Source organism: Protopterus annectens, chromosome 2.part0 (genome assembly GCF_019279795.1).
Source record: "Protopterus annectens isolate FY-2018-M chromosome 2.part0, PAN1.0, whole genome shotgun sequence".
Classification (NCBI taxonomy): Eukaryota; Metazoa; Chordata; order Ceratodontiformes; family Protopteridae; genus Protopterus; species Protopterus annectens.
Genome location: NC_056728.1, coordinates 435,951,002 through 435,964,742, shown reverse-complemented (window position 1 = coordinate 435,964,742; position 13,741 = coordinate 435,951,002). Strand labels below are relative to the sequence as shown.

At 41.1% G+C, this 13,741-nt stretch overlaps 1 protein-coding gene across 2 annotated transcripts in view; it reads right to left on the bottom strand.

Annotated features, from left to right (window-relative positions):
* Positions 1–13,741, bottom strand: part of VPS13A (vacuolar protein sorting 13 homolog A) — a 4,910,496-nt gene that overhangs the window by 951,114 nt on the left and 3,945,641 nt on the right. For both annotated transcript variants that reach the window (XM_044060868.1, XM_044060869.1), the window contains exons 55-56: positions 11,863–12,016; positions 7,521–7,667 (exon numbers count right to left, since the gene is read on the bottom strand). In XM_044060868.1, coding sequence (XP_043916803.1) covers positions 7,521–7,667; positions 11,863–12,016 — 301 coding nt within the window. The remainder of the gene's footprint in view (positions 1–7,520; positions 7,668–11,862; positions 12,017–13,741) is intronic.

Below are 13,741 nucleotides of genomic sequence, written 5' to 3'. Positions count from 1 at the left end.
GAGAAATTAATAAGTCTGGCTCTTAAGACCTAATGGACAGGGGAATGAATGGGTATCCTGGGTGGTAGGGAAGAAGCCCAAAGTGATGATGGGGAATGGAATAAAAAATGTTTAAATGTATTTTCATTGATGCTTACAGTGCAGCTATGCAAAAATGTTCCAAATTCAATCATATCAGCTTAATGTCAGTGTAGGAAATGGATCCAATAATTTCACTGGTCTTACTGAGAGCTCCTCTTGGAATATTATTCTACCAGATATTTCCTGCTATTTAGTAGATGGCTAATTTTCCATATTCAAAGACCAGTTCATCTAGGCCCAAGGCACAGCATGATAAAGCCCTAAATGCACATCAGATGACAAGTATTGGAGCAGAGGCAAAGGACTGGAGGGAATACGTGGGGTGGTAGGAAGTGAGCAGCCAATGTCAGATTGCCATCTTGGGGGAAGGCAGCTTGGCTTGGTGTATTTGTGAAACCTGTAATAGTGCAGGTGTAATACACAGCCTAGTGTGTCCAAGCTGTGAACAATATGCTGCTTGATCAGGAGGTTGTGCATGCATGGAAGTAAATATGCACCTCCTGAGGCAGCTACAACGCACCTTGCAGTCTGCTGAGGGGGGTGAGGACAGGACAGACTTACAGATATGCAGATCCCCCACCACGCCCCAAGATTCTCACTACACCTTTCTAAACATACTGGAAAATATTAAGATACAACCAAACACCCTAATACTGGGTGACTACCCTGCCATTAACTGGGAAAACTACTCGTGTACCAACACCTTTGCCCAACGGTTCTTGGAATTCATAAATTCCAACGCCTTGGATCAACTAATCCATAGTCCCACCAGGGGCTCCAATATCCTAGACCTGGGCAATACTACCATGGGAAATCAATGCTCCATACCTATGGTCACCCCCTTGTTGGCCTGATCTGACCATAAGCTAATCACCCTTCAAATCCACATCCCAACCCCCAGTAAGGAAACCTCCATAAAAAATTTCTCCATAGCCAACTTCATGCTACTCAAGTTAGAAGTGACAAACGTCATGACACCCATGCAGACGGGAACTGAAAGTTTGACTGCTGAATCCTACACTAAGGCACTGTACGAGCACATCCACTCGTGCATGAATCATGCCATCCAAATAGAACCAAGATGCTCTCCTCCAAAAAAGGAAGCCAATCTGGCGGTCCCCTGCCAAAAACAAACTATACAACAGAAGGAAGAAAACTGTTGCAGAAAAGAGGAAAATCCCAAGATGCATAAAACTCCCTTACCAGCCTCAGTAAGAAGCTGAAATCCCTCATAAATTCCTTCAAAGCTAGTTAAGAAAATAAAATTGCCAAAGATTCCAAAGACAACCACAAGACATTCTATAACTATGTCAAGAATCTAAATGGCAATGCTCAGATCTGCTCTGAGCCACAACAGAATGGCATTAAATATACTGGTCCCAAGGATATTGCCAATATCCTGGCAGATCGATTTAGTGTCAACTTCACCCCCTCTCACCCCCTAAAGGGCCCATCTCAATACCAAAGATTGCCAAATTCCGGTAATCATGGCCGCACAGACAGAAACCGCACTCTCCAAAGCTAAGAATACAGCATCCATGGGACCAGATGATATCCCAGCTGTGTACTACATGAACTACAAAATGAACTAGCACTTCACCTAAGTGTCATGTTTAATCATAGCCTCACCTCAGGCTTCGTGCCCACTGAGTGGTGCACAGCTACAGTTATCCCACTCCACAAGGGGAGATCCACCTTGGATCCCGGGAACTACTGCCCCATCAGTCTGACGAGCCTGATCTGCAAGGCCATGGAACGTATTATCATGGAACTTATAAACAAAGACATTGGCAACTATCAAACACTGGACCCCACCCAGTTTGGGTTCGTGAAGGGCCGATCTTGTCTCCTGAACCTGACTGACTTCTTCAAATCAGTCTCCAGGGCCGTGGACGAGGGTAAGGCGGTCCACACAGACTATATGGACCTTGCCAAGGCCTTTAACACCATCCCCCACTCTGGAATCATAGATAAACTTACTAAGCTGGGAATTAATCCCTACATCACTCTATGGGTTGCCAACTGGCTTACTGACAGAACCCACATTGTAAATGTAGCCGACTCCAAATTCAGCTCCAGACAAATGACAAGTGGAGTACCTCAGGGTTCATTCCTGGGACCACTCTTGTTTGGCATCTACTTCTCTGAAGTACAGGCCAACACTAAGGGACTCTGGCTAACAAAGTTGGCAGATGACTGCAAACTGGGAGCCAGTACTGAATCACCAAATGATGCGAATACTCTACAAAAGGGCCTTACAGAAAAAGATGCTTGGTGCCAGAGCCATGGGCTCAAGCTCAATGCCAAGAAATGTATAGTTATTCCCTTTGGGGAAAAAACATGTACCCATGAATTACCACAGAGGTGGCAGTACACTAAACACTGAAAGTGTGATAAGAGACTTAAGGACACAGGTGGACAGTGGTCTCAACTTCGATAACCACATCACCATAGCAGTCAGGAAATCCTTCTATGTGGCACACCTCATCACTAAGGGCTTTTCATCCAGAAAAAAAGGAGGTCATTGTCCCACTGTACTCATCCCTCATTAGACCCATTATAGAATACAACGCCCCATTTGGTATGTACCTCTCAAGACATCTGCAACAACTGGAAAGGCCGCAGAAATACCTCACTAAAAGAATCACAGGCCTAAAGCAGATGCCCTATGCTGACCGCCTTAAAAACCTCCAGCTATACTCTGTCACATATCGTCTACTCAGAGGTGATCTCTGCTTAACATACAAGGCCATGTCAAACCCAGAGCTGTTGGACATGCTACACTTAAAGAAATCCCAATCCCTCAGAGCCACACGCTCCAGGGATCTAAACCTTGTCATCGCAATAAGTAAGACATGCTGGAGGGATAGGTTCCTGAACCAGAGACTCCCCAGACTCTGGAATAGACTGCCCATACATGTCAAGCACAGTGCCTCTTTGGCCCTCTTCAAAAGGAACCTTGACGATTGGATGGGAGAAAGGAAATTCACCCGGGGGATCATGTCAGTCACCCTGCTAGACAGGAGTCCAGGGAAGTAAACAGTGTGGGAAGAAATAGCCAGGGAATTGTTATGGCTAGGCTTGTATAGGCCCTAGGGCCAATAGCCTAATACCAACCTATGAACCTAACATACTCCCTAATACTAGACTCTCACCTCCACCAAGAAACAAATAGGTAGGAGGGGTCTTGCCCTGATAAGGGTGTGAATGGGTCAACTGGGCATAGAAAGAGGAACAAATGGGCTAATCCTGCGAACCAAAACAATTAAGTCATCAATGCCTTTTGATTAACTTTAACAACCTTTAAGGATTGCTCCAGATTTTAGATTTGTAGCATTATCTCAATCACAACATCCTTTGCTGGTGCATTAACTTGCTTCCATTTTCATGTTACAGCTTTCTTTGTTGCGAACATCAAAAGAATAAACCAGACAGCAGCCAGTGCAATGGTATAAGAAATAAAGCTGTAATTATGGCCCAGGTGACTCATGTTTGACTAGCAGCTCATGAGTCTGATGTACTGGCAGAAGGAAATGGATGCTACCATCCAGGAAGGAGGGCTTTTTCGAAAGATGCTCCCTGAGAAGATGCGTGGTCCACAGATGGGAGTAGCACTCAGACACTGTTGATGAATTCAGGGGTGAGGGCCTGAAAAAAGGGTAGGGCATAATAACCCTCCTTCCTCAGCTGTTGAAGCAGTCCCGACACTGCTTCCCAGGATAACCTGAAGATCCACACATGGAGAAGTTCAGAGTGGAAGGAGGAGCAAGTAAACCCAGCAATGGACAGGGGGCACTAGGGCAGCCGGAATGAATGTACTACCTTACATACCATCCTTTTCACCTCCTGCTACCCAAGTCTAAGTAACAAGTATTTTTGACTGACAGGTGTGACCTCAAAATCCTGGGTTTCTGTCAATCCAGCCACAGCAGTTTCCTCAAGTGCTGTACAATTGACAGAAAAAGAGCAAAACAGTTTCGCCAACAATTGAGTTTTCTTTTTTCTCCACTGTTGTGCAACTTTGGATTAGGTATATTTGAGTTCGGGGGTACGCGGTGTTCCTCTATAAGGGAGTGCTGTGGGGCTTGCTCCCCTGAAAAAAAAAAAATAATTCACCTCTGAGGTTCGGTGAAACTTGCTTCGCTCTTTTCTCTTTCAGTTCTTTAGGTTTTGAGACCCTCCTTCAAATATCTGCCATTATCTTGTCTTGGGCTTTGAACAGCTCTTTCTATAATGCCCTGAAACAATTTCTTGTTTGTAATAATTTTTCTGTACTCTGAGTTCTCAAAAGATCAACTAAATTTGACTTAAACTTATCCCACTTTGATGTTTAATCATCCCAAATTTGTGATGCTCTTTCTACACATTCCTTACAACTCTCCCTTATATTCTCATTAAGCTGTCCTTGTAGAAGTACAGGTTTACCTTAAAAATCCTATATAACTTAACTCCATCCACCTGCAAATGTACAATCAAAGGTGTACAGTGTGAAACAGAAAGGGTGTCCAAAGGTTCTACCAAGTAAGCATGGTCCTTTGCTATGATGGCCATCTATCTTTGAAAAGAATTGGCTTCTATAAGAACAAATATATTTGGCTGCAGGCAACTGCAAAACTCTAAATAAGTCCAGCATACCCATTGTTCCAGTATACCTTCCAGTATACTTACCAGCTGAGGGTGTGTACATGACAGAGTCCTGAATGTACTTTGTGCACTACACAAACCAAGATCCAGTAACCTTGTACATATTGTTTCCCTTCCTGGTAGACTAATCATTTTTCATGATCCACATTAATTCAAGTTGTTTAATCCAAGGGGGGGGGGGCAAATTAGCATTGATAATCATTATTCTAACCCCATCTAAGTTCTCTTAATAGCTATACACCTGCTTTTTGTATCTACTTTCTTTTCTTGTAACTCAAATGGTTCTCCTCTCCTAATTAAGGTTGTACCTCCCCTTCTGCCACTCATGTATGAGGAAAACTCCTGAACAACATGTTCAATAAGTCTGATATGCTCTGCATTTACCAGATTCATCTTTTGCAGTAGCAAAATCTGAGATGTTTGCTCTCTTACATAGCCACATACCTTATTCCTTGAAATAGTTTTCCTTAGGCCAGTTACACCTCAGGAAAATAAACTGTACATCTCAGCTGAGTATATTTTATTCCTCTCTTATAAACAACCATTCTCTACAAATTCCATCGGGGGGGGGGGGGGGCTTCCTCTCCCCTCGCACATTTTAAACCATGAAGATCTACCACTGCAACAGAAATAAGTGTATTATAAACTGCGGAGACTAATTCTGATCCCTTGATCCTAAATAACTTTAGTTGCTTGGCTGCAGATTTATGCAATCTTCTAAAAATCAATCTAAAACTCATATTCAAAACAAAATATCCAGTCATAACCAACACTTTGCCTTTCAGAATTCCATTCAATACCTCTGTTTATGCAAACATTATTACTTACATTTATCCATTCTTCCACCTGCTTACACATAGAAGTCAAATGTTTCTGAGCTGGCTTCACTCAACTATAAAGTTGAGCCTGGGACAGATTTAAGTATTTTCTCACTCTCGTATACACTGCCTCAGTATGCCCCTCCCCACATTCTATACCTTCTTCATTTTTTCCCAAATTGTCTTAAATAACAGGTCTTAATTAATGCGACCTTGTATATTTCTTAATTTTGGCCAAGTACTATTTACTCATTTACTCAAAACTTTCCAGCTTTTGTAAATCATCACAGAATCAGGCAAGTAGGTGAACTTCTGACACCCTGGGCAACTGTCATTCAATTTACTACCATCCCAAGCTAATCCAGCTCAAGCAAAGTGACTCTGATAGCAGCCAGGAAAGCCAGTGTCCATATTCTAGTCTTCTACATGGCCCATCTCATTAGTAAGGGTGTATCACCCAGGAACAAGGTAGTCATAACATCCCTGTATTCTTCCCTTATAAGATCCATTGTTGAGTACAATGCGCCTTTCGATATGTACCTCACAAAGCACATGCAGCAGCTGGAGAAACAACAGAGGTTCCTCACCCGAAGAATCCAGGGCCTCAAACATCTACCCTACACAGATAGGCTAAAAGCCCTGTCCCTCTACTCAGTCTCCTACAGACTCCCGAGAGGTGACATCTGTTTGGCATACAAAGCAATCTGAGACCCCGCCCCGATGGGACTGCTGCATATCCGCAAGTCAAGCTCCACTCGAGTAACCCACACACACAACCTCAACCTGGTCTGTGACATCAATAGGACTTGTTGGCGGGACAGATTTGTGTCCCAGAGACTCCCCCTTTTGTGGAACAGACTCTCTCTCCATGCAACGCAGAGTACCTCATTAAACCTTTTTAAGCGCAACCTGGATAACTGGATGGGGAACAGAAAATACACCCCTGGAATTCCACCTGTGTCTCTGCTTGACAGTGCCATAGGGTGCTGACTTTTTGAAACATGGGCTAAATTCTTGGCTAGGCTTGCAAGGGCCTCAGGGCCAATAGCCTAGTAACTTCCTATGATCCTATTTGAAAAGTCATGTTCACAATATATGCCTCTTTCCTTTATTTTAATTACTTTTCTAGGGGTCCACATTGCTGATAAAACATAAGCCTAGAATACTCTAGAATGTTGATAACTACCTCTTTTGTACAAGCAGTCTACAGTAAAGGATGCCTTGGCCTTTCTTGAAGCCACACCATTTTATTTAACTACAGTGAACAAAAACTGAAACTGATCATTGAAATGTACTAAAGCAATTGTGGCAGTCCTCAGGCGGTTACTTGGCTAACAGCCCTAGAGCCTTTTTTAAGCCTAGCCATTCATGCCCCAATTTTCCTATTTATCAATGCTCTCAGACTAGAACAGCTTTGATACATGCCATTGCCTTAGGGCATCTACAAGCTGCCCCTGTCCAAAAGGGACACAGGCAATAAAGCCAGGGGTGAATTTGCCATTTTCCATCCCTTGTTCCAAACTGTGTTTGAATAGGCTTAGGGATGAGCTTTGCTACAAATGAATGGGGAGTCCGTTCCAGAGAAGGGGTAATCTCTGAGATGTACACCCGTCCCTCCAACATGTTTTGTTTATGTCACACATGAGGTTTAGATCAAGTAACTCTAGTGCTGTTTGTTTTGCGATTGTGTAGCAGATTCATCAGGGCCAGATCACAGAATGCCTTATAGGTTAGACATAGTCTGTAGGAGACCAAGTACAGGGACAGGGTTTTGAGGCGGTCTGTAGAGGACATTTTATTTACACCCTGTATACTTTTAGTAAGAAACTTCTGTAGCCGCTACAGCTGTTGCAAATGCCTGGTTGTTGCCGTCAGAGCACAGTTACTACCCTTTTCACAAGTGCCACCCTTCTAGTTATAAGTTATATATATATTCACAATAACAGTTATACAAAACATATCTGCAGTACTACTTACCTGTATCCTATATATCTGTATACGGTATGATGCCTGATGTGCTGAGACGCTGTATTCCAATTTAACACCTGGGAGATAATTCCTCCTGATTGGCGCTTCATGGGGATGTAATATTTTCATGTCAGCAGCATTAGGGGATAGGCAAACCTGAAAAGTAATCAAACACTATGACATTATTTCACATAATTAAAATGTTTCTCTCACACTCAAGTTTTTTCAAATAAACTATATTAATATTGTTACAGAAAATAATTTACAGAAAAGTATTTTGTGAGGAATATACTGTGTTTAGTCAATTAAGTCAGACAATTAAAAGTATCAATGTAATGTGAATGAAGTAAATCCAGACAGATATCCACATGTTGAGGTGAAAGGATAGTCCGCTGTTGTAAAGGCCTACATACCACTGCAACCTGAAATGTAAGAACTATGAACCAAGATAACTGAAATACTTAAGAATGAGACATGAAAGAACACCGACACCTTGGGAATTAGTGAACTACAGTGAATAGTAATGGGTCATTTTGTATCAGAAAGTCATCAGAGCTTCAAATGAGGATAATTTTGATGAAGATATGAAGTAGCCCTTATAGTTAACAGCACAGCATCAAGACTGGTGCTTGGTTGCAATCCAAAACATTGCAGAATGATCTCAATCCACTTAAAACTCGTGTTTATACTTCAACTGCAGATATTGAAGAGAAGTAAATCAGTTTTATGTGAATCTGCAGCAAATAACATTTAAAAATTGATGTTGCAATCACTGCAGGTGACTGGAATTTTATTTAGCCTTTGTTGAGTGTGGCATTTTATTTTACTTTATTCAGCCTCTGAGTGGGTTAGACTACAACAATTGAACTTTTTTTTTTTTGGGGGGGGGGGGGGGTACCAGTGGTAGTGTTCATCCCAACGAGGGGAAATCAGGCCACTGCACTGGGGAACTTCCCAAATCTTTTTGGGAAGTGCCACAGGATCCTTTACATTCACCTAAGCTACAATTAACTCAGGCAGATGTGACATTTGAGTAATATCTTATCAAAAGGAAAGGAATGCTAAAACTGGTAGTTAAAATAGTACATCTTGAGCAATGGGCAGGTTTGGTTTTGGGATTACAAAATAAGATAGGAAATAGGCTAGTAAAATTCAAATAAGAAAATTCACTGGTTACAGCAACCTCTTTTCAACAGTCTAAGAGACCGCTTTAAAAATGGCTAACACCAAAATCAGACTGACTATACACTTTGTAGTTAGCTATGGAAGGACACTATACAGTTAGCAAAAACAACACATGAAGCTGACTGGTTAAGACCATCAGCTTTTTACTGCATAGTTTAGAATTAAAGAAAACACAAAAAGTACATAAGGCAGTAAGATATGAGCTCAAAAATATTTCAAGTGAATGTGTAGTGGAAATGAGGAATAGCTTTAATGGACTAGGCCTTGTGGAAAGAGTACCTGAAGAACTGTGGACAGAAATTTATAATACTGTCTATGAGGTGGCATAAAAATCATAAAGCATACCAAAAAAATTACGAAGACAAAATAATCGTCTGAGCTGGCTTCAGAAGTATACAAAGAAATAAGAAAGCAAGGCAATGGAGAAAGGAAAAAAGTAAAACTAAATGCAAAGTTTCAGAGAGCAGCACAAAAAGGAGGCATATTTAAACCAGCAACACAAACCATACCTGCCAGATATCCCTAACTTTGCAGGAAACCCCTGGTTTTGGTTCATATCTTTACCATGTCCCTCATAAAATCTTTCATGTTCTGGGAAATTACTGCAGAACAGTCTGTCAGTATTGCCAGTGATTACAAATTCATTCTTCTTACTGCTCAAGTTGGTACAAAATCTGGTGTTTTAGTAATGTTTTAATAGAATAAGAGTAATGTTTAAAATGTATCCTTGAATTTGGGCATTTGTAACCCCATCAATTTTAGATATCCCCCTGATTCTTTAGCAAAGAAGTTGATATCAGGTGCCATAACTGAAAGAAAAATAAATACATAAAAAGTTACCAGTGATGTAAAACACAGCTCAGTGTTAGGTCCACTCCTATTTGGTATCTGTTTCTCAGACCATCAAGCTAACAGTCCCACCTATGTTCACTTAACTTTGCAGATGACAGAACATAGGGTGTTATAATTTGATCTTTCACAGACTCACAATTACTCTAGCATGGCTTACACTATGTTAACTAATAAAATAACAATGCTCTCAAACTAAATATGAAAATATTTAGTGTAAACTTGTGTTTGGTAAACAACACATTTCTACATGGTATCCTCTAACATTCAAGAACAAAGCAGTTTAATTCCAGTTTGCTCATCTCTCATTAGACACATTCCTGCATATACTGCCTCTTCTGGTATGCATTTGTCTAAACATGTCATTCATCTTGAGACACCTTACAGATTCCTAACTGGATCATTGGCCTCAAGGCCATCAGTTATCCAGGCAGACTGGTGGCCCTCTCTCTGTTCTTGGTCTCTTACAGACTCTCCGGCCACGGTGATCTGTGTCTAGCTTTTTGAGCCATGAAAGACCCATCCCTCCTTAACTCCTATTCTTTTTGAAAAACAATGGTTCCAAAATCACTCCGTTAAAAGAACTAAACTTTCATCAACAAGTAAGTAAGACACACTGGCATGACAGACTCATATCCCAACATATCCTCCACCTCTGAAACAAATTTTCACAGCATGTCATGAAGAGTATCAGCACTGCCACCTTCTAGGTAAACCTAAATAACCGAACAGGCATGCTCAAATTCTTCCATGTTCTATCTCGTGCTGCTATCTTTGAGGATGTGGGGGGATTTATGAATATGATTTACTTGCTAGGCTTCTATTGGTCTGTAGACTGAGGAGGAGGATGGTGGCTCAGCCCACAAAAATGACAGCACCTAGTGCAGAAGAGGTGTTTGGCATGCAGTACATGGGCCAGGGATATGTGTATACATTTGCCTTCACCAAGCTTCACGCATGCAGTAGTCTTCACCACTTGTATACAGAAGTGCTCCCCCCACAAAATGAAATACTAACTTGTCTGGGAAGGTGGAGAGGCATGAGGAGAAACATCAAGAGAAACATTTTCACAGCCCCATTTTCTTCTCATTCTTTTAGGCAAACAAACCCACTCTTATCAGCCTGGAGCTCTTCTGGTGAAACAGCTGACTAGAGAGGCTGTCATCAAGCAGCCATGAAGTGTTTGCTCTCTCACACCTATTCTTCCAGTCCTTGTTTCACTGATCTATAAGCCTGGCTGCCCTCATCCTAATGGCCTGTGGATCACTGTCCCCCTCCCAAAGACTACAGACACTCATATTTGAAGGTAGACGCCAAGGGTCCCCAATCTGGACAACTACATAATGGCTTGCATGCAAGTATTTGAAGCATTCATGGAGTGGTGGGGACATTTTTCTTACTGGTGTAAACTTTTCCTAGCAGCAGTGTGGAAGTGTATGAACTCCCAGACAGCTGAAGCCGATACTACACACATACCATACAATGAGGTACATTTCAGTTTCCCTATCTGGTGGGCACATACCCTCCATCCTCCTACACTCTGAAAAGCTACATCCAGCTTCCACTGCACCAGTCTGCTCTGTGGCAGATTAGGCTCCTATCCCTCAAGCTAAGATGGGTGAGTTAGTCGACTGTTCACTGTCATCCTTCTTTTGCTGGTTCATGCAACGCCCAAGCTGTAACTAGGACCCAGTCATCTGGGCTGCAGTTAGAGATTAGTCTTCTGTTGAGAACAGATGACATTTGCAGTGAGCCTGATCTATAGGAATGCCTAGTCTATTGTCTCCTGTGGCTATATAAAATATGCAATAGCATCAAGCAGAACGATGGAACTTCATGCACATCTTCACAAGAAGGTGTGGCAGGCTTTACCCAGCTCACTGACATCCCCAGAGCAGGATCGAGGGATAGGCGTGCATACTGAACCTAAATTAGCAGCAATGTATATAAGGTCAAAATTTCTAAAGCCACTTTGAAAGCTTTGAGTAGTTTGATCTTAATGACAATTTTCATTACGAATCACCTGTCTTATGGTTGATATTCAGAAAACAGACAATTGCTTAACAATGTCCACTGACAATCTTTTACCATTAAGTTTCATTATCAGTAATTTTTCAGAACAAATTAAACTAAATAACTAGAAACCTATACAACTTTTACACCAAACATGTCATTTTTTCAGTTTGCTTTTACACTGCAGAGATAAAGTTATTGATGCATATATGCTGGAATTATTACATAGTGAAACAGATATATTATACAATGAAATCCTTACAGTGCCTGTAATTACATAAAAAATCATTTTAATAAGTTGTACCTGGAGGTTAGAATCCAGTTCAACGACGGTGCTCTCAGCAAACCCAGTTTCATTCAACTCTCTGAAAGCCTTCTCCAGTAGATCAGTCTGTCTAATACTCATGGTCTTCCACCGTGCCTTCTTCTTGGGTTTGGTCTCCCAAACAATGTCTGAACTAGGAAGGGAAAAACAATAAATCTCATTCAAAATCTAAATGTACTCATTAAAACAAAACAGTAATCAATAAAATGTATAATTTTACTCCCATAAGTATTCTTAGAAAAACTATTAACCCCCAGACTATAAAAAATAATAATCCAGTATTTCATGTCAGATGTAGCAATGAAAAAACTGCAAGAAAGACCCAGCTAAGCTAGAGTTTTCACTATGTAATACATCAAACCTCCTGTAGTTGAGTCCCATGGCATATAGGCAAATGACCCCTTACTGACATACCAGCATTTCAGCTAAATGGCTTCTGAAATCCCATGACTTTTTAAATTTTAAGTGTTTATGGGTACAGTCGGGCCAATGAATCAGCCTCCATTATCTGTAGACATGCCATGTTTCAGCCTTTTATTTTAGCCTCTGCACTACAGCATAAATGGATTGGTTTCCAGCAGTACTATCAAGGCAAATAATTTAAAACTGTTCCTGAACCAACCAGCTAAAAATGTTAGCCTATACACCTGTTCAGCTTATTACTGAAAAAAAATGAAGAGATGGAGCATGTTAAAGTATGTATTTACACAAGGAGGAAATGAAGCAGGATATACAACGCTGAAGTACAAACAAAATTACTACTAACATGGTGGAAGAGGGGGTCATGATTCACAGTGGCATAGGGGCAGTAAGTGTTTAACAGTGGGTATCCATCTGTAATAAATGGACTAAAAGTACAAGGAAGACCACGCTAGTTATCCAAGAGCTGTATGTAAACCCTAGCATAAATAATACAAAAGAATGTCAAGCTTGACTACTGTTTTGCCAAAGACAGCAGCAATTTACTAAAAAAATACTTAAAAAACTAAATGTTCATTTTGTAACACGTGAGACCAAACAAGTTGTTATGGCTACAAGATGGTCAACTATAACAAAGGAGAGGAAGAATGGAAACATTTATGAAAGGCTTAATTAAGGCAAGGTTAGAGGAAGATGAGTCTCAACAACTAACAGCCAAACATAATCAATTTACATGGAAGTCTCCAGCAACTGATGGTATTCCTGTGGGAAATCTGGTTTAATAGTATTTTAAAAGGAAGGAAGCACTGGCATCTTGGAAGAAAGCTGTGGTGGCTGTATAACCCAAAGAGGTTAAAGACCCATTTCAATTCTAAACCATGATTACAAAGTGTTTATGTCTACACTAACGAAAATAATGTCAAAGCTGTTGACAAAATTGATACATATGGATCAATGTGGTTTTGAGGAGTGAAGGCAAACATCTGTCAACATTAATAGAAAAATGATGATCAAAAGGGAAACAAAATGCAAGAAAACACCACTTTTGTTGCTGGATCTTGATGCAGAAAAAGCATTCAATAGAGTAAGTTGCAACTTTATGAGTACAGCAATGGAAGCATTTTCATTCCTTGATGCAATGTTGTGTCTTTCGGCTTTTCCCGGTTAGGGGTCGCCACAGCAGAACTCCGGTCCGCTAATGATTGGTAGTTGATTTTTACGTGCCAAGTTACCTGCCCTGACACACAACCTTCAACGAAGGTACACCCATTCACACATGTCACCACGCAGAAGACGGTCTAGCTGAGAATCGAACCGGACAGCGTCTTACTGCGAGGCGACAACGCTATAAGGTTAATAAGGATAAGTTGTGTTTAAATAGAGGAACCAGATGGGGGTGTCCTCTTTCCCTTTGTTATTTGCTTTACAGGATCATAGA